The sequence below is a fragment of the Cherax quadricarinatus genome, chromosome 27, assembly GCF_038502225.1.
Source record: "Cherax quadricarinatus isolate ZL_2023a chromosome 27, ASM3850222v1, whole genome shotgun sequence".
NCBI classification, from domain to species: Eukaryota; Metazoa; Arthropoda; class Malacostraca; order Decapoda; family Parastacidae; genus Cherax; species Cherax quadricarinatus.
The window spans coordinates 30381677-30407017 of record NC_091318.1 but is presented as its reverse complement, the minus strand read 5'-3'; the positions used below and the strand labels follow the sequence as shown (position 1 = coordinate 30407017).

Below are 25341 nucleotides of genomic sequence, written 5' to 3'. Positions count from 1 at the left end.
ATATTTGACTAGTAACACGTTTGTGTGTATTCACATATTTGTACTCATATATTTGTGGTTCAAGGGGTCGAGTCACAGCTCTTGGCCCCTTCTCTTCGCTGGTGTGTGTGTGTGTATGTGTGTTAAAAACTGACGCTAAACTATGAAATCTGACCTGACCTGACCTGACATGAAGGAGGTCAGCAGTCGCCCGACAGAATAGTGGACAAAGCCTGAAATTACCATTTGTATGAGCAGTAAATTATGATGCTTGTTATCTCTTTAATGAAGTGATTAGCGGTAATTAGCATTGATTCCAGTGCCGTGGGTCGGGAAATGGGAAAGAACGTGCCGTAGTAATGCAGCCACTGGCACTACACCAGGCTGGCAGCTAGTGGCGTAGTGATGCAGCCACTGGCACTACACCAGGCTGGCAGCTAGTGGCGTAGTGATGCAGCCACTGGCACTACACCAGGCTGGCAGCTAGTGGCGTAGTGATGCAGCCACTGGCACTACACCAGGCTGGCAGCTAGTGGCGTAGTAATGCAGCCACTGGCACTACACCAGGCTGGCAGCTAGTGGCGTAGTGATGCAGCCACTGGCACTGCACCAGGCTGGCAGCTAGTGGCGTAGTGATGCAGGCACTGGCACTACACCAGGCTGGCAGCTAGTGGCTTAGTGATGTAGCCACTGGCACTACACCAGGCTGGCAGCTAGTGGCGTAGTGATGCATCCACTGGCACTGCACCAGGCTGGCAGCTAGTGGCGTAGTGATGCAGCCACTGGCACTTCACCAGGCTGGCAGCTAGTGGCGTAGTGATGCAGCCACTGGCACTACACCAGGCTGGCAGCTAGTGGCGTAGTGATGCATCCACTGGCACTACAGGCTGGCAGCTAGTGGCGTAGTGATGCAGCCACTGGCACTACACCAGGCTGGCAGCTAGTGGCGTAGTGATGCAGCCACTGGCACTACACCAGGCTGGCAGCTAGTGGCGTAGTGATGCAGCCACTGGCACTGCACCAGGCTGGCAGTTAGTGAAGGAGGATCGTTAGTATGTGTTTATTAAATATGCATGTATGTATATATATATATATATATATATATATATATATATATATATATATATATATATATATATATATATATATATATATATATATATATATATTATATATATATATATAAGAACATAAGAACATAAGAATGTAGGAACACTGCAGAAGGCCTACTGGCCCATACGAGGCAGGTCCTTATCAAAACGACATATATATATATATATATATATATATATATATATATATATATATATATATATATATATATATATATATATATATATATATGTATATATATATATATATATATATATATATATATATATATATATATATATATATATATATATATATATATATATATGTATGTGATGTTATCCTGACGCCAAATGACTTCGAACAGGCGATAAATGACATGCCCATGCACTCTGCCCCAGGGCCAGACTCATGGAACTCTGTGTTCATCAAGAACTGCAAGAAGCCCCTATCACGAGCCTTTTCCATCCTATGGAGAGGGAGCATGGACACGGGGATCGTCCCACAGTTACTAAAAACAACAGACATAGCCCCACTCCACAAAGGGGGCAGTAAAGCAACAGCAAAGAACTACAGACCGATAGCACTAACATCCCATATCATAAAAATCTTTGAAAGGGTCCTAAGAAGCAAGATCACCACCCATCTAGAAACCCATCAGTTACACAACCCAGGGCAACATGGGTTTAGAACAGGTCCTAAATGCACTAGAAGACAAAAAGAATGCAGATGTAATATATACAGACTTTGCAAAAGCCTTCGACAAGTGTGACCATGGCGAAATAGCGCACAAAATGCGTACTAAAGGAATAACAGGAAAAGTCGGTCGATGGATCTATAATTTCCTCACTAACAGAACACAGAGAGTAGTCGTCAACAGAGTAAACTCCGAGGCAGCTACGGTGAAAAGCTCTGTTCCACAAGGCACAGTACTCGCTCCCATCTTGTTCCTCATCCTCATATCCGACATAGACAAGGATGTCAGCCACAGCACCGTGTCTTCCTTTGCAGATGACACCCGAATCTTCATGACAGTGTCTTCCATTGCAGACACTGCAAGGCTCCAGGCGGACATCAACCAAATCTTTCAGTGGGCTGCAGAAAACAATATGAAGTTCAACGATGAGAAATTTCAATTACTCAGATATGGTAAACACGAGGAAATTAAATCTTCATCAGAGTACATAACAAATTCTGGCCACAAAATAGAGCGAAACACCAACGTCAAAGACCTGGGAGTGATCATTTCGGAGGATCTCACCTTCAAGGACCATAACATTGTATCAATCGCATCTACTAGAAAAATGACAGGATGGATAATGAGAACCTTCAAAACTAGGGAGGCCAAGCCCATGATGACACTCTTCAGGTTACTTGTTCTATCTAGGCTGGAATATTGCTGCACACTAACAGCACCTTTCAAGGCAGGTGAAATTGCTGACCTAGAAAATGTACAGAGAACCTTCACGGCGCGCATAACGGAGATAAAACACCTCAATTACTGGGAGCGCTTGAGGTTCCTGAACCTGTATTCCCTGGAACGCAGGCGGGAGAGATACATGATTATATACACCTGGAAAATCCTAGAGGGACTAGTACCGAACTTGCACACGAAAATCACTCACTACGAAAGCAAAAGACTTGGCAGACGATGCAACATCCCCCCAATGAAAAGCAGGGGTGTCACTAGCACGTTAAGAGACCATACAATAAGTGTCAGGGGCCCGAGACTGTTCAACTGCCTCCCAGCATACATAAGGGGGATTACCAACAGACCCCTGGCAGTATTCAAGCTGGCACTGGACAAGCACCTAAAGTCGGTTCCTGACCAGCCGGGCTGTGGCTCGTACGCTGGTTTGCGTGCAGCCAGCAGCAACAGCCTGGTTGATCAGGCTCTGATCCACCAGGAGGCCTGGTCACAGACCGGGCCGCGGGGGCGTTGACCCCCGGAACTCTCTCCAGGTAAACTCCAGGTAAATATATATACATATATATATATATATATATATATATATATATATATATATATATATATATATATATATATATATATATATATATATATATATATATATATATATATATATATATATATATATATATATATATATATATATGTGTGTGTGTATTATGATTGTTATGAAATTGCGTCTTATAGTCACCTATTTGTGGTTGCAGAGGTTAAGTCTCAGCTCCTGGCTCTGCCTCTCAAACTGGCCGCTACCGGGATCATTATGTCCTGGCTTCCTGAGTCCTTTCATACATATTCTTGAAGCTGTGTGTAGATCATGCATCTACCACTTCGCTGTCCAAATCGTCTCGCTTCCTAACAGCTCTGAGGCTGAATAAATATTACCTAACCTCCCTGCGACTAATCTGCGCTTTTAACTTCCAGCTATGCTCTCCTGTACCTGTTACCTACCTCTCGAACAGTCTGTACCTGTCTACCCTGTCAGTTCTCAGTATTTTGATCTTCGTTATCATGTCTCGCCTGGTTATTCTGTCCTCTGTTATCAGGTTATTGGCTCTGGGACTAATCTTGTAGCAAACCTCTGCACTTTTTCCAGTTTCTCGGCATGTTTGATCAAGCGTGGGTTATATACTGGCACTGCATACTCCAAGGGTCTGACATATGTTGTGTATAGAGCCATGAATAACTCATTGTTGAGATTCCTGAAAGCTAATCTTAGATTTGCAAGAAGCGCATTTGCTGCTCAGGTAATTGAGGTAATGTGAGCTGGCGATATGCTAGGTATAGTGTTCACCCCTAGTACCTTTTTTTTCCTGAATAAGGTTTGTAGCTTTTATTCCGGAGCCTGTACTCTGTTTCTGGTCTTTTTTGCCCTTCCTTAATTATCGTAACCTTGTGCATGCGAGATGGAATTCCAGTAACCACTTGTTGAGGTCCATTTGTAGCCTTTCTTGGGCCTCTCCTCTTGCCAATGTCCTCATTAGTTCCTCATCTTCTGCCAACAAGGATGCATACGACTGTCTCCTCGGGCATGTTGTTGAAGAACTTCAGAAACAGTACAGGTGAGATGTATCGTGACACAGGGTGGAGATACAGGGTTGGAAATACAGGATGGAGATACAGGATGGAGATACAGGGTTGGAGATACAGGATGGAGATATAGGATGGAGATATAGGATGGGGATACAGGGTTTGAGATACAGGATGGAAATACAGGATGGAGATACAGGACTGGAGATACAGGATAGAGATACAGGGTTGGAGATACAGGATGGAGATATAGAATGGGGATACAAGATGGGAATACAGGGTGGAGATGCCTGTCCTCAATCATTAGCTTTCTTAAAGCTTATCCAAGACATGCTTTGTCTCCTGCCTGCCTGTCTGTCTTCCAACCTACCTGTATGTGTGCCTGCCTGCCTGCCTGCCTCTCTTTCTGTCAACCTGCCTGTCTTCCTGCTGTCTGTCTCTCACCTGTCCATAACTCAGCAGGTTACAATAAAGATCACGAAAATAAGCAGACTAATTAAGTTCTACCTACTACCATGACAGGTGAGATAAACTCGTTCCTTCGTCTCACATTCATTAAACACCTGTATTTTTTAAAGGACAGGTGTTTGATGCTGGTAACAGGCTATATCTACTCACTGAACACCTGTATTTATAAATGACAAGTTTGCTGGTACTAATAAACTGTACCCCTATGTGTCCCCTACGGATTTTGCGTTTCTATATGTATAACTTTAGTAATTAACACCTGTTTCTCTTCCTCTACAGGTGTTGGCTATGCATCTGAAAGAAAACAACGCTTCCAGGGGCGGCATCTGTCTGATGTAAGTAAACATGTGTGTCTCTGATCTAGGTAAACATCTGCGTTTCTGATCTAAGTAAACACCTACGTCTCAGATCTAAGTAAATATATATGTCTCTGATCTTAGTAAACATCTGTTATTTTTTATCTAAGTAAATATTTGTGACTCTGATCTAAGTAAACATTTGTGGCTCTGATCTAGGAGTACACTTGACCACCTCCTCCCCAGATGTTCGCCAGATGTTTTACCTGCACACACATGCACTGATGCACGCGCTGTCGCAGCTGTCACCACTAACATGTGTTCTCAAAACATGTCTTAGTAGACTAGAGATGATGTAGCAGTTGTGGTCATCATGTTAGCTAAGCCTGTTACCCAGTGCTCCTTCCTACACCAGGGACGTCTGCTCCTCAGTGCTCCTTCCTACACCAGGGACGTCTGCTCCTCAGTGCTCCTTCCTACACCAGGGACGTCTGCTCCTCAGTGTTCCTTCCTACACCAGGGACGTCTGCTCCTCAGTGCCCCTTCCTACACCAGGGACGTCTGCTCCTCAAATCCTGAAGACTCAACTCTAATATCAGTGCTGAAACTATTCCGCCACGGCGTTCGTTAAATTCAGAAGGATTTCCAAACAAGGATTCTGTGAAGATCTCTCTGAATTCTTTGTTGAATACTACTCATACTTCTCTGCCATTCTCCGTCAGCGTCCCTCTTCCTTCTTCAGTTTCCTCACTTGTTCCCTCAGTGTTTTCTTCTTATGTGGTTATGGCGTAACTTTGGCTCAGTTTTGGCCTTTGATGATATACGACTCTCAAATTGTCTTTCAACTTCGCTTATTCTTGAATTTGCAGCACATTTGCAATTGTTCTGACGCTCAGTATGGTGTTGTAGGACTGTTGTCAGGAACCATTTTGAATATTGATCCCCGGGTCTGAGACTAGGTCACTCAGTGCTATTGCGTTCAGCTTACAACCGAAAAAACTAGAAGTTGATTCCCAGGAAGAGTGACACGTATTGTCAAGTCTCTTTACACCTGCTGTTCCTGTTCATCTAGTGATAAATAGGTACGTGAGCTGCATTGTAGGGAAGGACCTCAACAGAAATAATTTATACTAATTACATTTATTGGGTTATTGTGGATGGAGAGTCCATCGGAGTTAATAAGCAGAAAAAAATCTTTTTTATTCACTGCCCTTTTAAGCATTGATCACCTGGCCTGGGACTGGGACACCTTCACTGCTTCTCTCAGCAAGAGGGAAGTGCTTCTATGTTGGATGAAATTGCTTTGAAGTCAGTTTCTTTGAGTGCTACAAGCGCTCCCAGGCTTATTTTTCCTCTGGAAACTCATAAATTTTTGGTCTCGGAGAAAGATTGCAGATATTCTCGGAGACTTTCAACAGATTCTCAGAGTTTTTCCTTTTTATTTTTTTATTACAACAGTGAGAGAGTCCGGAAACCTTATTGAAGCTTTTCAAGATTTCCAGAATTTTGGGCGAACACTTTATGAATATTAAGAAGCTCCAGTGTAAGGTTGCTAAGGTTTCCGAAGCTCAGAGTGGGACTCGCAGCAATGGGTTCCAGTTGGAAAAATTTAGATTTAGAAAGGATATAGGAAAGCATTAGTTTGGTAATCGAGTTGTGGAAGCGAAAACCATGAGTAGCTTTAAAAATAGGTTTGACAATTACATGAATGGGTGTGGGTGAGCGTGAGGTGGACTTGCCTAGCATGAGCCAGTAGGTCTGCAGCAGTGCTCCTTCTTTCTTAAGTGGGTGTGACCTGGACCTACCTAGCATGAGCCAGTAGGCCTGCAGCTGTGCTCTTTCTTATGCTCTTATATGAGAACACTAAATGCCATAGGTCTACAACAGCATCAGACAGTTGAAAGTTTCCTGCTTATTAAAAGACGTTACTTATTACAAGATGTTGCTTAATCTTTATTTTTATATTTCAGCAAAGCCTTTTAGAGAACCTTTTATATTATTGATATAAAAAAATAAAAATTTCAGAGCTCTGAAGATGTTGGATATTTTTCTAATATTTGTTGTTGATTTGTTATTAAACAATATTAAGCAGAGTACACCTGCAGTTTTACCTGGAGTTTACCTGGAGAGAGTTTCGGGGGTCAACGCCCCCGCGGCCCGGTCTGTGACCAGGCCTCCTGGTGGATCAGCGCCTGATCAACCAGGCTGTTGCTGCTGGCTGCACGCAAACCAACGTACGAGCCACAGCCCGGCTGATCAGGAACTGTCTTTAGGTGCTTGTCCAGTGCCAGCTTGAAGACTGCCAGGGGTCTGTTGGTAATCCCCCTTATGTGTGCTGGGAGGCAGTTGAACAGTCTCGGGCCCCTGACACTTATTGTATGGTCTCTTAACGTGCTAGTGACACCCCTGCTTTTCATTGGGGGGATGGTGCATCGTCTGCCAAGTCTTTTGCTTTCGTAGTGAGTGATTTTCGTGTGCAAGTTTGGTACTAGTCCCTCTAGGATTTTCCAGGTGTATATAATCATGTATCTCTCCCTCCTGCGTTCCAGGGAATACAGGTTTAGAAACCTCAAGCGCTCCCAGTAATTGAGGTGTTTTATCTCCGTTATGCGCGCCGTGAAAGTTCTCTGTACATTTTCTAGGTCGGCAATTTCACCTGCCTTGAAAGGTGCTGTTAGAGTGCAGCAATATTCCAGCCTAGATAGAACAAGTGACCTGAAGAGTGTCATCATGGGCTTGGCCTCCCTAGTTTTGAAGGTTCTCATTATCCATCCTGTCATTTTTCTAGCAGATGCGATTGATACAATGTTATGGTCCTTGAAGGTGAGATCCTCCGACATAATCACTCCTAGGTCTTTGACGTTGGTGTTTCGCTCTATTTTGTGGCCAGAATTTGTTTTGTACTCTGATGAAGATTTAATTTCCTCATGTTTACCATATCTGAGTAATTGAAATTTCTCATCGTTGAACTTCATATTGTTTTCTGCAGCCCACTGAAAGATTTGGTTGATGTCCGCCTGGAGCCTTGCAGTGTCTGCAATGGAAGACACTGTCATGCAGATTCGGGTGTCATCTGCAAAGGAAGACACGGTGCTGTGGCTGACATCCTTGTCTATGTCGGATATGAGGATGAGGAACAAGATGGGAGCTAGTACTGTGCCTTGTGGGACAGAGCTTGTCACCGTAGCTGCCTCGGACTTTACTCTGTTGACGACTACTCTCTGTGTTCTGTTAGTGAGGAAATTATAGATCCATCGACCGACTTTTCCTGTTATTCCTTTAGCGCGCATTTTGTGCGCTATTACGCCATGGTCACACTTGTCGAAGGCTTTTGCAAAGTCTGTATATATTACATCTGCATTCTTTTTGTCTTCTAGTGCATTTAGGACCTTGTCGTAGTGATCCAGTAGTTGAGACAGACAGGAGCGACCTGTTCTAAACCCATGTTGCCCTGGGTTGTGTAACTGATGGGTTTCTAGATGGGTGGTGATCTTGCTTCTTAGGACCCTTTCAAAGATTTTTATGATATGGGATGTTAGTGCTATTGGTCTGTAGTTCTTTGCTGTTGCTTTACTGCCCCCTTTGTGGAGTGGGGCTATGTCTGTTGTTTTTAGTAACTGAGGGACGACCCCCGTGTCCATGCTCCCTCTCCATAGGATGGAAAAGGCTCGTGATAGGGGCTTCTTGCAGTTCTTGATGAACACAGAGTTCCATGAGTCTGGCCCTGGGGCAGAGTGCATGGGCATGTCATTTATCGCCTGTTCGAAGTCATTTGGCGTCAGGATAACATCGGATAGGCTTGTGTTAGTCAAATTTTGTGGCTCTCTCATAAAAAATTCATTTTGGTCTTCGACTCTCAGTCTGGTTAGCGGCTTGCTAAAAACTGAGTCATATTGGGACTTGAGTAGCTCACTCATTTCCTTGCTGTCATCTGTGTAGGACCCATCTTGTTTAAGTAGGGGCCCAATACTGGACGTTGTTCTCGATTTTGATTTGGCATAGGAGAAGAAATACTTTGGGTTTCTTTCGATTTCATTTATGGCTTTTAGTTCTTCCCGCGATTCCTGACTCCTAAAGGATTCTTTTAGCTTAAGTTCGATGCTTGCTATTTCTCTGACCAGTGTCTCCCTGCGCATTTCAGATATATTGACCTCTTTTAGCCGCTCTGTTATTCTTTTCCGTCGCCTGTAAAGGGAGCGCCTGTCTCTTTCTATTTTACATCTACTCCTCCTTTTTCTTAGAGGAATAAGCCTTGTGCATACATCGAGTGCCACCGAGTTAATCTGTTCTAGGCATAAGTTTGGGTCTGTGTTGCTTAGTATATCTTCCCAGCTTATATCGGTTAGGACTTGGTTTACTTGGTCCCACTTTATGTTTTTGTTATTGAAGTTGAATTTGGTGAATGCTCCCTCATGACTAGTCTCATTTTGTCGGTCTGGGGCTCCATGCATACATGTCTGAACCTCAATTATGTTGTGATCTGAGTATATTGTTTTTGATATGGTGACATTTCTTATCAGGTCATCATTGTTAGTGAAGATGAGGTCTAGTGTATTCTCCAGTCTTGTAGGCTCTATTATTTGCTGGTTTAAATTGAATTTTGTGCAGAGATTTAAAAGCTCGTGTGAGTGTGAGTTTTCATCAGAGCTGCCTCCTGGTGTTATTTCTGCAACAATATTATTTGCTATATTCCTCCATTTTAGGTGCCTTAAGTTGAAATCCCCCAGGAGCAAGATGTTGGGTGCAGGAGCTGGAAGATTTTCCAGACAGTGGTCAATTTTTAACAGCTGTTCCTGGAATTGCTGGGATGTTGCATCCGGAGGCTTGTAGACTACCACAATGACTAGGTTTTGGTTCTCGACCTTTACTGCTAAAACTTCCACTACGTCATTTGAGGCATTAAGCAGTTCTGTGCAAACAAGTGACTCTGCAATGTACAGGCCAACCCCCCCCTTTTGCCTGTTCACTCTGTCACATCTGTATAGGTTGTAACCTGGGATCCATACTTCGTTGTCCAAGTGATCCTTTATGTGGGTCTCAGTGAAAGCCGCGAACATTGCCTTTGCCTCTGCAAGCAGTCCACGGATGAAAGGTATTTTGTTGTTTGTAGCTGGCTTTAGACCCTGTATATTTGCAAAGAAGAATGTTATCGGACTGGTGGTATTGTTGGTACTGGGGGGGGATTTTTTTTCCGGCATTAGTATCTGTATCTGTTGGTTTGGAGTGGAGGCCATCGACTGTGGTTCCACTCCAGGAATGACTGGATTTGGTGTACGATTTCTGCCATTTCCTGCCAGTTTTTTTTCCTTCCTGGCACTAAAAAACCTCTCCCTCTTGAGTGGCTGTGGCTACCCAGGTTTTCCCCTGGCCTGGATGTTTTGTATCTTTTTGTCCCCTTTAGATGGTATGCCTGGCAATTTAAGTTATAGCACAGTCTTTCCTGTACTGAAGAGGTACACATTTCAGGGTGAAAAAGCTTACAGGAAGGGAGTTTGCATTTTCCTGTTTTCATATGGGCATGGCATTTTCTAGGGTGGTCATAGTTGCATGTCCCATCTGTTTTTCCAGATTTCCCATGCCAGCAGATACCAAGTGCATAGTATGTGCACAGGCTTGGTTTCCGCTTGCCTTGGGTTTCTGTGACTGTATTCCCTGTTGGTGCATGTTTCCCTGTCTTACTTCTATCCTCCCTAGCACCAACAATGGAGCTCCCACCAGTTGTTTTTGGTAATTTATCCTCACTATTGCTATTGGAGTCCTCTTGTTTGCTATTTCCTGCGGTATTTCTAGTTTGCAATATTGGTTTTATCTTATCTTTGACTACACTTGTTTCCCTACTATGGCTCCTGTCCCCTATGAGGTCATTTATATGTATTCCTTCCTGCGTATAATTCCCGACTCCCTGGACAATATCTCCAGCTTCACCATTTCTGTCTCCCAGGACAGTATCTCCAGCTTCACCATTTCTGTCTCCCAGGACAGCACCTCCAGCTTCACCATTACTGTCTCCCAGGACAGTATCTCCAGCTTCACCATTTCTGTCTCCCAGGACAGCACCTCCAGCTTCACCATTTCTGTCTCCCAGGACAGTATCTCCAGCTTCACCATTTCTGTCTCCCAGGACAGCACCTCCAGCTTCACCATTACTGTCTCCCAGGACACCTCCAGCTTCACCATTACTGTCTCCCAGGACAGCACCTCCAGCTTCACCATTACTGTCTCCCAGGACAGCACTATCAGCCCCACATTTACTGACTACCAGGACATCACCTCCAGCCTTACAGTTTATGACTACATGGCCAGTATCAAGGGCAGTACCATTCAGCCCAGACATTTTATGTTCCCATCTGTTGTAGAAAGCTTCCAGGTTTTCTATGAAAGCAGCTTTGATGTTGTCCTCTTTTAATACCCTTGTGATTTTAGTCCACAGTTTTTCCTCATTTGAGCATACCCAAAAACACTTCTCTGTTTTAATACTGCTTGTAGCTAGTTCTGGGATATCTGCACAAGGGGCGTGACACCAATTTCCACAAAAATGACAATTTATCCATGTGGAAGCCCGTTTGTTTGACTGACCACAGACTACACAGGGCTTCATAATGATTTGAATGGTTGATTTACTGCAATTCTACTAGCAACCTCTTGAAAATTCTATTAATAACCTTAAATGAAGCTCTAGCTATTTGTATTTCTGTTTCTAACTCTTTTTGTATATTGGACAGCTTACCGTCACGTTCCTGATTTTTAATGTTTGTGTTTATAGGGCGCCTACAACCCCATCCGTTTACAGTCTGCTTTATTGTCCAACGAAACTGTTTGAAACCAGTCCCGGGTTCGGACCAGTCAAGGGTTCGGACCAGGCAAGGGTTCGGGCCAGTCGATCTGCTCTGATCAGTGGGTCACTTATTTAAAACATACTGGTCGGTGATTTGAGCTAACACATGAAGGATCTACTGGAAATTATCTACCCGAGTAATATGTGATTTGACTGATACAAAAGTATAACTTGCGTGTTGAAGAGCCGGTGATATCTGGCAGCTCCTACAATGACGAACGGTCACCTCCTTGTTTATCAATCGCTGTATCTGGCTTTTCTCTTTTTTTTTTTTTTTTTTTTTTTTTCTTTTTTCCGTCTCCACCACAATAAATGCTATATTATCACTATAGTTGACTGGTGCAAATTTTGGAGGAAGGACGCTTTTTCTGTAGTAATAATTGCTTCTCGTTGTGTATATTGCGACTGCTGGTAACTACAGGTTATATGAAATTCACAGTAACGTCTCGTATTTCAAGAAAAAGAAACTAATGAAAGTCACTCCACTCCACTAAGTACCATTATAATACTGGTTAGTTGCTACTACAACACTGTATTCTGCTAATCACTGGTATCACTAGATTATATGCGAGTACACTGGCAAGCCAGGAAGATTATTAAAAAACAGCTGACCTGTGGTAAGTTCTGGCGACTTCTGGCACCTGCCTCTATAGGCTTATCACTTCATTTACAAATTCACCTGTTTTCAAATGACACTTTAGCCTTTATCATCAATATACTAGGGAGCCACTGTAGTATACACTATACACTATGTATACTCAATGTTATCAGGGAGACTTTCTTTCCTCTGACATGAAAAGTTCAATTATTATTTTTTTTCCACACGGGACAGGCCTATGATTCCCCTCTGGCAGTAAACTCTGCTAGTGCACACTAATTCTCCTTTTTTGACTCAGTATATAATGTTTTCCGCCCAAGATTTGTTCCAGGCGCTAGAGGGATGTATCGTATAGGATTGATGACACAAATTAAAGTTCTAGCACGTAAGAGCGACCGTGAAAACACGAAAAACCCGGAGCACAACGAGGCACCTGTGCACTAGGTGACAGGTGGAGTATGCTGCTACTGTACTCAACGTGAGTACACCAGTAGTGTGCTGCTACTGTACTCTACGTGAGTACACCAGCAGTGTGCTGCTACTGTACTCTACGTGAGTACACCAGCAGTGTGCTGCTACTGTACTCTACGTGAGTACACCAGCAGTGTGCTGCTACTGTACTCTACGTGAGTACACCAACAGTGTGCTGCTACTGTACTCTACGTGAGTACACCAGCAGTGTGCTGCTACTGTACTCTACGTGAGTACACCAGCAGTGTGCTGCTACTGTACTCTACGTGAGTACACCAGCAGTGTGCTGCTACTGTACTCTACGTGAGTACACCAGCAGTGTGCTGCTACTGTACTCTACGTGAGTACACCAGCAGTGTGCTGCTACTGTACTCTACGTGAGTACACCAGCAGTGTGCTGCTACTCTATCTGACGGCGGCCTACACAGTGACAACGGTAGTTACATACTTTCCCTGATGCATTCCATCACACTGGATAGGTTGCTAGAATCGGTTGTGGAAGAGGGGAAAGGGTGAGGGGAGGAGTTGTAGGGTGAGGGAAGGGGGAAGAGGGTGAGGGGAGGGGGAAGTTGGTGAGGTGAGGGGAAGAGGGTGAGGGAAGATGGAAGAGGGTGAGGGAGGGGGAAGATGGTGAGGGAAGAAGGTGAGGGAAGGGGGAAGATGGTGAGGGGAGGGGGAAGATGGTGAGGGGTAGGGGTGAGGGGAAGGGTTGGAGTGAGGGAGGGGTAGGGGTGAGGGGGAAGGGAAAAAGCGGTGAAGGTATAGACTATAGAATTGAATTGACTATTGAATTGAATTGAATTGAATTGAATAGATGACACCATAATTTCTGATCCGGGAAGCTTATAGTTCCTCCTGAATTTCCCATAAACTTCCGCTTTCTTTGAAACATCGACTCACAGAGTGTCCAGCGAATTTAAATTAAGGAGAGACATAAATAAAGCCTTTTAGTTTTTTTGAAACAACCTTGATCAGTCCTGGGATCATTTCTTAACATTATTGCCATTAAAAAATGTAAATCCGCAGTTTCCTTTAATACTGAATGTTTCTTAACATTTCAGGAGACACTTAAAGGCTACTGAACTATACTATACTATAGGCCCGGTGGCCTGGTGGCTAAAGCTCCCGCTTCACACACGGAGGGCCCGGGTTCGATTCCCGGCGGGTGGAAACATTTCGACACGTTTCCTTACACCTATTGTCCTGTTCACCTAGCAGTAAATAGGTACCTGGGTGTTAGTCGACTGGTGTGGGTCGCATCCTGGGGGACAAGATTAAGGACCCCAATGGAAATAAGTTAGACAGTCCTCGATGACGCACTGACTTTCTTGGGTTATCCTGGGTGGCTAACCCTCCGGGGTTAAAAATCCGAACGAAATCTTATCTTATCTTGTCTTATTTGTAATGGTATCCGTAGCTCGATCGCTTGCGAACACAGCTCACATACTGAGGTCCGGAGTTCGAATCTCAGGTACGGCTGGAAAACATTAGGACGTGTTTCCATAAGACATCTGCTGTCCCTGTTCACCCATCAGTGTAAAATGGGTACCTGGGTGTTAGTCGACTGGCGTGGGTCGCATCCTGGGACAAAACTGACCTAATTTGCCCGAAATGCTCTGCAAAACAAGCGGCTTTCTATATAATAGTATGTCACTGATTATTATTATTATTATTATTAAAGATTAGCCGGTATTCTCCCGGCCCGGGCCTTTTCCAAGTGGTGGCCCGGCCTTGGCTCCCTCTTTAGGGAGTGTCTGAGACCTAAGTCTCCCATGGGAGGAGGCACAAGGACCTCCTCATCTTTGGGACCAACTGTCCCCAGGCCTAGCCACAAGCTAGGCCTCCCTGGTCTACCATCCCCGCCCCAAGGGGGCAAATGGGAATGACAGTCTTATGAGCTAAAGGCTCGGGCTCAGGCACCTACCCTACCCTAGAAGGGTTAGGCATGGTGTCGATATATGTCACTGATGTCAGCTAGGCCTGTATACTTTGCACATGTATTGTAGAAATAAAGATATTATTATATTATATTATATTATATTATATTAATAATGAAAAAAAACATTCACTCAAAGATGAGCTTTTTCAAACTTTTTAAAAATTCGTTTTTGAACGAAACGTTGTGTAATAAAATATTAATGTGTTATGCGTGTCTTTATATGTTTTACTTTCGGGCATTTTCCTTCCACCCACTAGTTTTACTTTATTAATATATTTCGAAAGTCCTCCGTATTTTTGACAAAGTTTTAAATATTCTTGAAAGTTTCTTAGTCCCTTTGAGTGACATTTTGAGCTTCAGAAATCTTTGCAATTTCCTTAATGACTCCTAGAAAAGTTTTGGAATTTCTTTAAGGCTATTCACTGACTCTGAGAGCTCCTCGGAGAATCTGAAAGCTCTGAGGGGCTCAAGAGCTCTCGCGGCCTCTTGAAAACGAGTGTACGTTGTTGGCACTCTTGAAGCAATGACTCTCATGTGCTGGTTTCCTGGATGCGTTATCATAGGTTCTATCACATCTCACTGTAGCGTCAACTTGCTTTACTATCAATGTAACCACAACTAGATCTCATCACATAGAACGTTATAAATTTGTTATTAAGTATGATAATCTGGTTCTCCTGCTCTTTTCTTTCTTATATCTGTAATTCATTATTTTTCTCTCTTTATCTCTCTCTCTCTCTCTCTCTCTCTCTCTCTCTCTCTCTCTCTCTCTCTCTCTCTCTCTCTCTCTCTCTCTCTCTCTCTCTCTCTCTCTCTCTCTATCTCTCTCTCTCTCTCACTGATTCACCAACACCAAACCCACCAGGTACATCTCTCTTCTTGCTCTCAAGATCTCAAGATGAGGGTTCCAGCATCTCCTTAATGACGAGAGTGATGTTTACCTTTCCTCCTTTAGATATCATCACCGGAGAAGCTAAGATGACGAGCAGAAGGAAGACGAGGGTTCTCAGCTAATTAGTCTGTCAAGCACAACAGTTTCAAAGCAGAGTTGGGCATGTTTGTTCAAGTATATTGTGGTTGTGGACGTCGAGTCTCCGCCCTGGCTTTACTTTCTGTTCTTTACTCTGGGGACATTCAGAATTGTGTACGGACTCCTCTTTCATCACCTCCTTGTCCAGATAGTTCCGCTTCCTAACCAGCCTTGGACTGAAGAAGTACTTCCTAACATCCCTCTAACACTGTTGTTGTTCATCACTGTGTATCCGTGCATATCACTGTGTATCACTCAATTATTGCCCTTAGAGCATGCAGGCATTTTCTAACTATATCAGTTACTTACAATACTGTCTCTTCAACAATGTGCCTTGATAACGTCGAAGGGCTCTTGATTCGAGGAATTAAAGATACCTTCCCCTTGTGTCAAACTGATTATCTCCCATTTCCCAGGCGCTGTATGACCCACCTTTCCCAGTTTACTAATGAGAATGTTATGTGAGAACATTCCTCGGAGGAGACAAATGATATAAAATAGTCACGATGGGATGAGACATAAATTCAGTATAATGTGATCCTTTATTGAAAGCGTTTCGCCCACACAGTGGGCTTTATCGAGTCACAAACAGATCTTCCTGGGAAGAGAGAATATACATAAATATATGTACAGCCTCTCTTCCCCTGCCCCCATTAAATCTGTTTGTTACTCGATAAAGCCCACTGTGAAGGCTAAGCGTTGTCAATAAAGATCGCGTTACACTGCATTTGTCTCTTGTGTCATTCCTTGGAGAGTTAAACCCTTCTAGCATTACTTAGGAAGCTTTGCTCTCAATAATACCTTCCGTGAAAATGAAAACACACGTTGTAGAATAAATTTTTATTGGAACATGACTTTATCAAGTCATGTTAAAGCTCTGAATTGAGAGAAATGTTGTCATAAAAGCTTGTTCTGTAACCTATAGTTCTTTCATCATACCTGGAAGTATAACAGGGAAATACCGAGGAAGTGGAGTAAGGGTTGGATTTGTGTGGAACTTGCACACGAGTTAATAGATTTATCAGAGCTTATTGTTAGGGTATCACTGAAAGTGGGCTTGGATTTGTGAAAGACCTTCCCAGTATGGGCCAACATGCCTACTGCAGTGTTCCTCATTTCTTATGTTCTTATGACACTTAAATGCAATGGATATCTTTATAATTAACAATGTTTCGATCACACAGTAGACTTCATCGAGTCAGTGGCATGATATAGCCTCTGTGTATCCGTGGGCGAAAGGTGGTCGTTAATAAAGGTATCTATCGTCGGGAAGTCTCATTTACTCAAGTCTGTCCTCATGTTTGTCATCCCTACGCCCTTTCCAGCACTAACAATATCTTGTGTTGTCGGTGGCAGGAAACCCCAGGATTCACTCCCCAGCAGCACCAACACCACGTCTGCCCACAACAACAATAACAAAGACAACGACAACGAGAAGGTGGTGCTCCTCATTAACAAACACAACAACGACAACAACAATAACAACAAGTGCAATCCAGAAGGGGACAAGTGCGTCTACCCACTACTAGAGAATCCGCTGCTCATTGTTGAGACAGGTAAGGTGATTATTTTTGTTCTCGTCGTTGTACTGACAATTGTGCAGCTCTCAGAGGGTTACCACCATTCAGTATCACCATCACTAACATTCATTGTCACCACCATTTACCACCAGCACCACTACGATTTATCGTCGGATCTAGTAACACATCGCCATTTGTTTCAGATTCTGGAAAGAGGAGCCCCATTGATACCGACTTCATCAGTAACACTGTCAGTAGCACCCCCACCAGCAGCTGCACCCCCACCAGCAGCTGCACCCCCACCAGCAGCTGCACTCCCACCAGTAGCAGCACCCCTACCACCAGCAGTAGCAGCACCCCCAGCAGCACCAGCCTGCCGGAGGGAGAGGATGGAATGACAACGTCACCAGCCTCCTCCCTGCCCGATCTCTCAGGTAAGATTCCCAACCACAGTCTAAGCCTCCTTCAGGCACCTCCATATCCTAAATAAGTACCTCCATATTCCAGACGGGTACGTACCTACCTACCCCAGACATTTGAATGACTACATACAGGCTCAGTGTTTACCTGTTCAGGCACGCAGGGCACACAGTGTCATTCAGATTCTTTTTGTTCTTCATGGTACTCTACCTTAACAAAAACAAATTTGAATACTTTAATTACTCAAAATAGGTTGGTAACATTCATTCTGGACTTAGGCACCCGAGGCCAGGATGAAATACGAAGACTAGAAATGTGGCAAGCAGAGTAACACAGTTGAAACTCAATCATGCAGACAAAATTGCTGGCAACCAGTGTCCAGAATATCTTGCTGCAAATTGTGTTATGGTTAAGAGCCAAAACTAGTGCTGTACTAGGTGATGTGAACACAATTGTGTAGTACCTACAGCAGATGACCAGGTCTCAAATACCTACTACACAATTATACAGAACTGGATTGGATGAAGGTGCAGAGAAGATAGTGGGGTTTTTGTATTCTTAAAATATTATAAACTGTGTGTTTTTTTATATCCTGGATGAGTATCTGCTGCTTAAAACCCCTATTTCCATCACCGTATGGTAATAAAATTTTAAGAAGATGTAAGGACCATTAAGGAAACAAATTTGGGTAATCCTGGGATAACTTCTACACAATTTAATACATAAAACAAGTGTAAAAATGTTTAAATTCACCCTGGAGCCTAAATATAAAGCTCTTCACTTACCTAACTACACTAATTTAAGTCATTTGTTGTGAAGTATACAAAACTCTATTAGCATCTTGACATTACTGAGCGCTATTATTTCTCTCCAAAATATTACATAATTTCTATATTTTGTAGAGATGTGTTATCATGTATATTCCTACAGTGATGCGTCCAGCGTTACGGTAGGAAATATCCGGACAATTATTGTAGTTAGTCATTATATGTTGTTTTCTTATGTTAATACAGAAAACGTGAGTTTCAGCAGTGATCGTCTGCATCACCCGTCTATATCATCAGGGGGACTCCACCACTTGCGTCACGTCACATCCTCCTCCAATGGTTCCCTCTCCTCCATTGATAACGACGAATCTGACTTAGAATCTTACAGTTCACTGGAAGTAGACATACCCAGGGGCGACCTTAAGAACTTTAAGAATGTTAAAGAGAAAGATTCAAGGACTTTGTTAGATTTAGAAGTTCTTGGGTATCTATCCCGCCGACCTAGTTCTTCATCTTGTGGATACCAGGAGTGTGAGGGCTGGCCAGTGGATTCCACCAGTTTTACATACGTCTCTCTCCACTGTAATGATCTCAGCCCCGACCACAGTCTTTATAATAACAATGTAAATGAACTGACAGAGTGCGGCGCGTTCATTAAATCCTTTTATGATAAACCGAAAATCCAATTACAGAGTGACGGACTTTTGTGCAATAAATCTGGGGACGATAATGGAAATGTAGAGCCAGTGGGCAGTACAGAGGACGTCGGGGAAACATGTAACAAAAACACTACCAAACTTGAGCCGCCCGAATACACTTCGGACGACGAAAACCCTTCTGACATTGAGCAGAAGATGGCAGAGACGAAAGTTAAGATGAACGACGCAATATTGTCTAACGGCAAGGAGGAACTCTCACTCCATAAACTGAAGCACTACTTGAAGCACAAGGAGAGCTGTGGGGCCGCTGGTGGCATCAAGCAGCACCACAACAACACACCCATGAAGCAGCCTAGCTCACTGAAGCTTCCGGAGGCTTCCGACGGTGATAACCGCTACACCCAGGTGCCAGAGAGCCCCATCGTCGATGCCTACGAAAAGGAATGCCTGGACGTGCCCGAGAAGATGGTTCGTGAGCTGGAGAACCAGGCTAAGGAGAGCATTGTTGGTGAGAAGGAGGGAGGAGAGGAGCAAGGCAGTACCGGGGATGACTTCATCCCCTGTAAGAAAGAAAAAATGGAAATCAACGAGCACAAGAAGTGTCGTTCAGGAGAGCAGCAGCAGCAGCAAGAGAAGAACACCCCGACGCCAGCAGACGCCCTCACCTCTACGAGGACTGAGACAGATGCCAATAAGGAAAACGCCTTACCCGTCACCTCTGACGTCGGTAAATCTCTCTTATATTTATCATTATTATTATTAGTAGTAGTAGTAGTTGTAATAGCGGTAGATATAGCAGTAGTAGTATGAGTGAAGATAGTACTACTACTACTACTAGTAGTAATTTTGCCACGTCGGTCATTTTCTACTAGTACAAGGTAGGGTTACCTGGAGTTTACCTGGAGAGGGTTTCGGGGGTCAACGCCCCCGCGGCTCGGTCTGAGACCAGACCTGAGACCCAAAATCAGGAAACACATTCATCATTATTATTTCAGTAGATGTCCAACCAGAAATCTGCAGAGATCTTAATTCAGATGACCTAAAGAACATTTATTATTATTATTATTATTATTATTATTATTATTATTATTATTATTATTATTATTATTATTATTATTATTATTATTATTATTATTATTATTATTATTATTATTATTATTATTATTATTATTATTATTATTATTATTATTATATCTACAAGATAGTGCTGATCCAGAAGGGACGATTCTAGGGGTGTAGACAGCAGAAAAATAAAAGGCATTTGAGGAGACAGGTGAGTGCAAAATAAGAAGTCAAAGTTTGTGTAAGAAGTCAAAGAAAGAAGTGTAAGTGTACAACAGATGATCAGTGTTGTGTGTAGTTAAAGCTGGTGTCTTCCCTATACCACACTGTCAACGGATGAACAATGTTATATTAATGTAAGATATGTTTAACTTTGCATAGTTGTATTTATTGGTGAATACTTTAAATGAGTTGGTTTGTTTTTAGTTAGAGTGTGCATGTAGGTGTCCCGTAACTCGGTTAGTAGCGCACTCAGCTCACACACTGAGGTCAGTGGTCTAATCCCCGGTACGAGTGGAGACATTGGGGTTTGTTTCCTTAAGACATCTGTGCTGTCCCTGTTCCCTAGCAGTAAATAGGTACCTGGATGTGACCCGAAATACTCTGCATAACAAGGGGCTATCTATATAGTATGGCGTTGATATCAGCTAGGTATATATAAGTTGTATCACATACTTGTAGAAATAAAGATTATTATTATTATTATTATTATTATTATTATTATTATTATTATTATTATTATTATTATTATTATTATTATTATTATTATGAGTGCAGCGGTACGAGATATTTATAACAGATCGCACCGGTACCTGACCAGCCGGGCTGTGGTTCGTACGTTGAATTGTGTGCAGCCAGCGGTAACAGCCTGGTTGATCAGGCCCTGATCCACCATGAGGCCTGGTCACAAACCGGGCCACGGGGGAGTTGACCCCCGGAACTCTCTCCAGGTAAACTCCAGGTCCTGGAAGGCCATTCGACCCCATCCCACTTGAAATTTGATCCTTCCTCTACCATCAGTAGTTTGTTGACATGTGACTCTCAGCTTGCATGAGACTAATTTATTTTTCTCCTCGAATATTGATCATTTTAGTTTTTTGTTCTCTTGTGAACCAGTTGTCGAACCTTAGAAGGAAGACTCTAGGCACGTGTTGCTGATGTCACAACTCTGAATATGTGTTATAACTAGAAGATCTGTTACATGTTTTGTTTATTAAGTCAGTAAAGCTTGCACCTGTTAAATTAGACACATGTGCAACTTTTGGGTATCTTTATTGAGGAAACGTTTCGCCACACAGTGGCTTCATCAGTCCATACAAAGGATAAACTTGAAGAACAGGAGGAGAATGAGGTATGGACTGATGAAGCCACTGTGTGGCGAAACGTTTCCTCAATAAAGATACCCAAGAGTTGCACATGTGTCTAATTTAACAACGTGTCGGTTCTTTGAACCATTCATCTACAAAGCTTGCACCTCTGGAAGGGAATGTTGACGCTGTATCCTGTAATAAGTCTCAGGTGAGTGATATTTGATTGTTTACTGGAGACAGTTGTGCAGGCAGTGTCTGATGTTAGGAAGTCAAGACGCAAGACGTCAGGCTGTCATGCAATAACAAACAGCTAAATTTTTAGCGTTTTAAAGCTAAAATACATTTTTTCCACAGTTCTTTTTGATAAAAAAAAAAAGAATGAATAATTTATTCTGCGTTTGGATTCCTAAATCTTATATTCAGTTTTGTAGTCAGGTGTTAGTGCATTAAAGCACTGATAACACTTCACATTCCCATTTATCATATAGCACTGAATGACACCATCTTCCCCGCACGGGTTTACCACATTTCGTAACTATAATAATGTAAAACTGGTTGGTCTTTGCGACCTGTTGACCTCCACTAACTTACAATAATAATAAATGTTTATTAGGACATGATACATAGTTGTACAAGGTATTATAGTAGTTGGGTGTACATGTCAAAAGCTCCTTGTATGCAGAGCATTATGGGCAGGCTTAAAATTAACTTAAGATTATCTAAGCTATAATAGATTTAATGGTAACAGTTACGGTAAACAATTTACAATATCAAGTACAGTTGAGTATTTTAAACATTGAAATTTGAACATTTCAATTTTGAAGCATTATAGTTTTACAATTTTGAAACATTACAGTCAATAATATAACAAAATGATCAATTTACTATATGTAGTCGTACAATTTATGAATCAGATCTAATCAAATCAAATCAATGATCTGTAGTGCAGTAACAGTTCATATGGTCATTAGATGAGTTATAGTGCTTTCAAGAGAATGGATTATTCTATTAGGTAATGTTATAAAAACATAGTTTGATAAGGTTTCTCTAATTATACAACTAGGTTATACATTTATGAAATATAAATTATTCAGTATTTGCATTAGATTAGATATGAGAATTTATTGATCTTTGAGCATTTATTTATGGGGTCTTAAGGCTAGGGGAGTAACACAGTGAGTAATGATATTTTGAGGCAGTAGAAAGTAATTTGCTAACTATGTAGGTAAAGTTAAATTAAGTACTGTGTATTTAGTTTTGGGTGAGTAGGTGGTTTTTAAGAAGAGTCTTGAATTGATATACAGACAGTGTTTCTTTGGTAATCACTAGTAATGAATTCCAAATTTTTGGGCCTTTTATGTGCATTAAATTTTTACATAGTGTGAGATGGACACGGGGAACATCAAAGAGTGATCTGTGTTTTGTATTACGGTCGTGTGTTCTGTTAAGATTGGTAAGGAGAAGTTTGAGGGGAGGGTTTATATCGGAGTTATATGTAGTAGGAACAATAATAAGTATAGATGTTTTGTACGATGAGTAGGTTTAGAGTTTTGAATATTGGTGGAGTGTGCTGCCTGTAGTGGGAATTTGTTATTCTGACTGCAGCCTTTTGCTGGGTAATTAGTGGTCGGAGATGATTTATTGTTGTTGAGCCCCATGCACAGATTCCATAGGTGAGATAGGGGTAAATAATTGAGTGATACAGGGCCAGGAGAGCTGATTGTGGAACATAGTACCGTATCTTCAATAGTATACCTACGGTCTTGGAGACTTTCTTGGAAATTTTTGTACATGTGTCTGAAATATGAGGCTATTATCAAGGTGGATTCCTAAGAATTTTCCCTCTCTGAGTTTTGTGATAGGTGTTCCGTTGAACACCTATCCCGTATGTAATGTAGCAACTTGTGTTCTCCATCTCTATGGTCGCCAGTAACATTTCTCCAGTTGGCTTTCCTCACCCATTTTTTATTTTACATTTAAATAAAGTATTATGTGTTCTGAGCGACCATTGACCTTACCAAACTCGCATTTCTCAACTGGTAGTGAACTGCTTGTCTCAGAACTTTGTCTCTTCGCTGTTTCAGTTTCTCTGGCACAAATCTGTTTCATTATTACTCAGAAGTGTACCTGTAGGGACCTCGAGGAAATTGAAGGGGATCGTTCACTTCAACAATTTAAGGAATTATCTTGAGTGATGTGGCGTATTTTAACATATTCTGATTATATTTATTTTAACATCGTGTGATTGTATTTGTTTTACCATTGTTTGATTGTATTTATTTGTCTAATGTGCTTGGTAGTGTGAATGATTTTGTTAAGGAAGAGTTGAGTGTTAGTGTACGTGCGTGTTTATAACTTTTATTGACCAGAAAATTAATGACTTCTATAACACTCATCTTCCTTTCAAATACTCAGTAAAATCTGAACGACCTCTGAATGATTCCAACCTCCTAGTAACCCCTGTACCACTTCTGACCTCCAGAAAGGAGCCGTGCATCTAGAGTGACCTTCGGGGCGGTGGAGGAGGCCTGCGTAGTGCGGCGAGACAGTCCCCAGCGCCGCAGGGAGAGGGCAGCCCTCCGTAAGTCCGTGCCACAAGCGGCCTCCTGCTCAGCCGCCTCCGTCAGAGACAGAGCCAAGCTAGGATCTCCTGACGGCGGTGAGTACTCTCACTTCTACGTGTATTATCTCTCTAGTTCTCTGACATATCTCTCCCCCTAATTTGCATGTAAGTATTTGTATTTGTTAATGTTTCCTCACAGTAAGATAGAGTTATTATTGTTATTAATATACTCAAGAAAATGTGCTAACCCTGTGTGTGTGTGTGTGTGTGTGTGTGTGTGTGTGTGTGTGTGTGTGTGTGTGTGTGTGTGTGTGTGTGTGTGTGTGTGTGTGTGTGTGTGTGTGTGTGTGTGCGTGTGCGTGTGCGTGTGTGTGTGTGTGTGTGTGTGTGTGTGTGTGTGTGTGTGTGTGTGTGTGTGTGTGTGTGTGTATGTGTGTGCGTGTGCGTGTGCGTGTGTGTGTGTGTGTATGTGTGTGTGTGTGTGTGTGTGTGTGTGTGTGTGTGTCTCTGTGCGTGTGCGTGTGCGTGTGTGTGTGTGTGTGTGTGTGTGTGTGTGTGTGTGTGTGTGTGTGTGTATGTGTGTGCGTGTGCGTGTGTGTGTGTGTGTGTGTGTGTGTGTGTGTGTGTGTGTGTGTGTGTGTGTGTGTGTGTGTGTGTGTGTGTGTGTGTATGTGTGTGTGTGTGTGTGTGTGTGTGTGTGTGTGTGTGTGTGTGTGTGTGTGTGTGTGTGTGTGTGTATGTGTGTGTGTGTGTGTGTGTGTGTGTGTGTGTGTGTGTGTGTGTGTGTGTGTGTGTGTGTGTGTGTGTGTGTGTGTGTGTGTGTGTGTGTGTGTGTGTGTGTGTGTGTGTGTGTGTGTGTGTGTGTGTGTGTATGTGTGTGTGTGTGTGTGTGTGTGTGTGTGTGTGTGTGTGTGTGTGTGTGCGTGTGTGTGTGTGTGCGTGCGTGCGTGCTGTCCAGTCGATCTAATCGTATTCTTCCGTAAAACTGAAATTAAAAAAAAAAAAAGATCATGAAAGGTGTATTAAAGTTTACCAAAACAATAACATTGAAATTTTGGAGAGGAGCCTTATACCGACGTTTCGGTCAGTTTGTACCATTGTCAGGTGACAACTGGGGCGAGGAAAGCCATGGTGTTGTGACCTTTTTTTATTCTTCATCAACAATCTAAGAAAACAAACGGACGGAAGTTGCTTAGAACTGTTTGTTTGTCTGTGCCACGCCTGCCCTCTTCAGTGGCGCCAGCCGTACGACTACATCCTCCCACCTAATTTACTAATTACGTTAGTTAATATAGCCTCTTTTATTGCCAATCAACCTACCCGTGTTTCAG

At 42.7% G+C, this 25341-nt stretch overlaps 1 protein-coding gene across 1 annotated transcript; it reads left to right on the top strand.

The window, feature by feature from the left end:
• The first annotated feature begins 3720 nt into the window (after nucleotides 1-3720).
• On the top strand, nucleotides 3721-24168 carry LOC128691148 (putative uncharacterized protein DDB_G0277255). Its single transcript, XM_070089259.1, has 6 exons — nucleotides 3721-3789; nucleotides 4820-4875; nucleotides 17066-17265; nucleotides 17433-17663; nucleotides 18663-19802; nucleotides 23930-24168. The coding sequence occupies exons 1-6, from the start codon at nucleotides 3721-3723 to the stop codon at nucleotides 24166-24168; spliced, it is 1935 nt and encodes a 644-aa protein (XP_069945360.1).
• Nucleotides 24169-25341: the final 1173 nt, after the last annotated feature.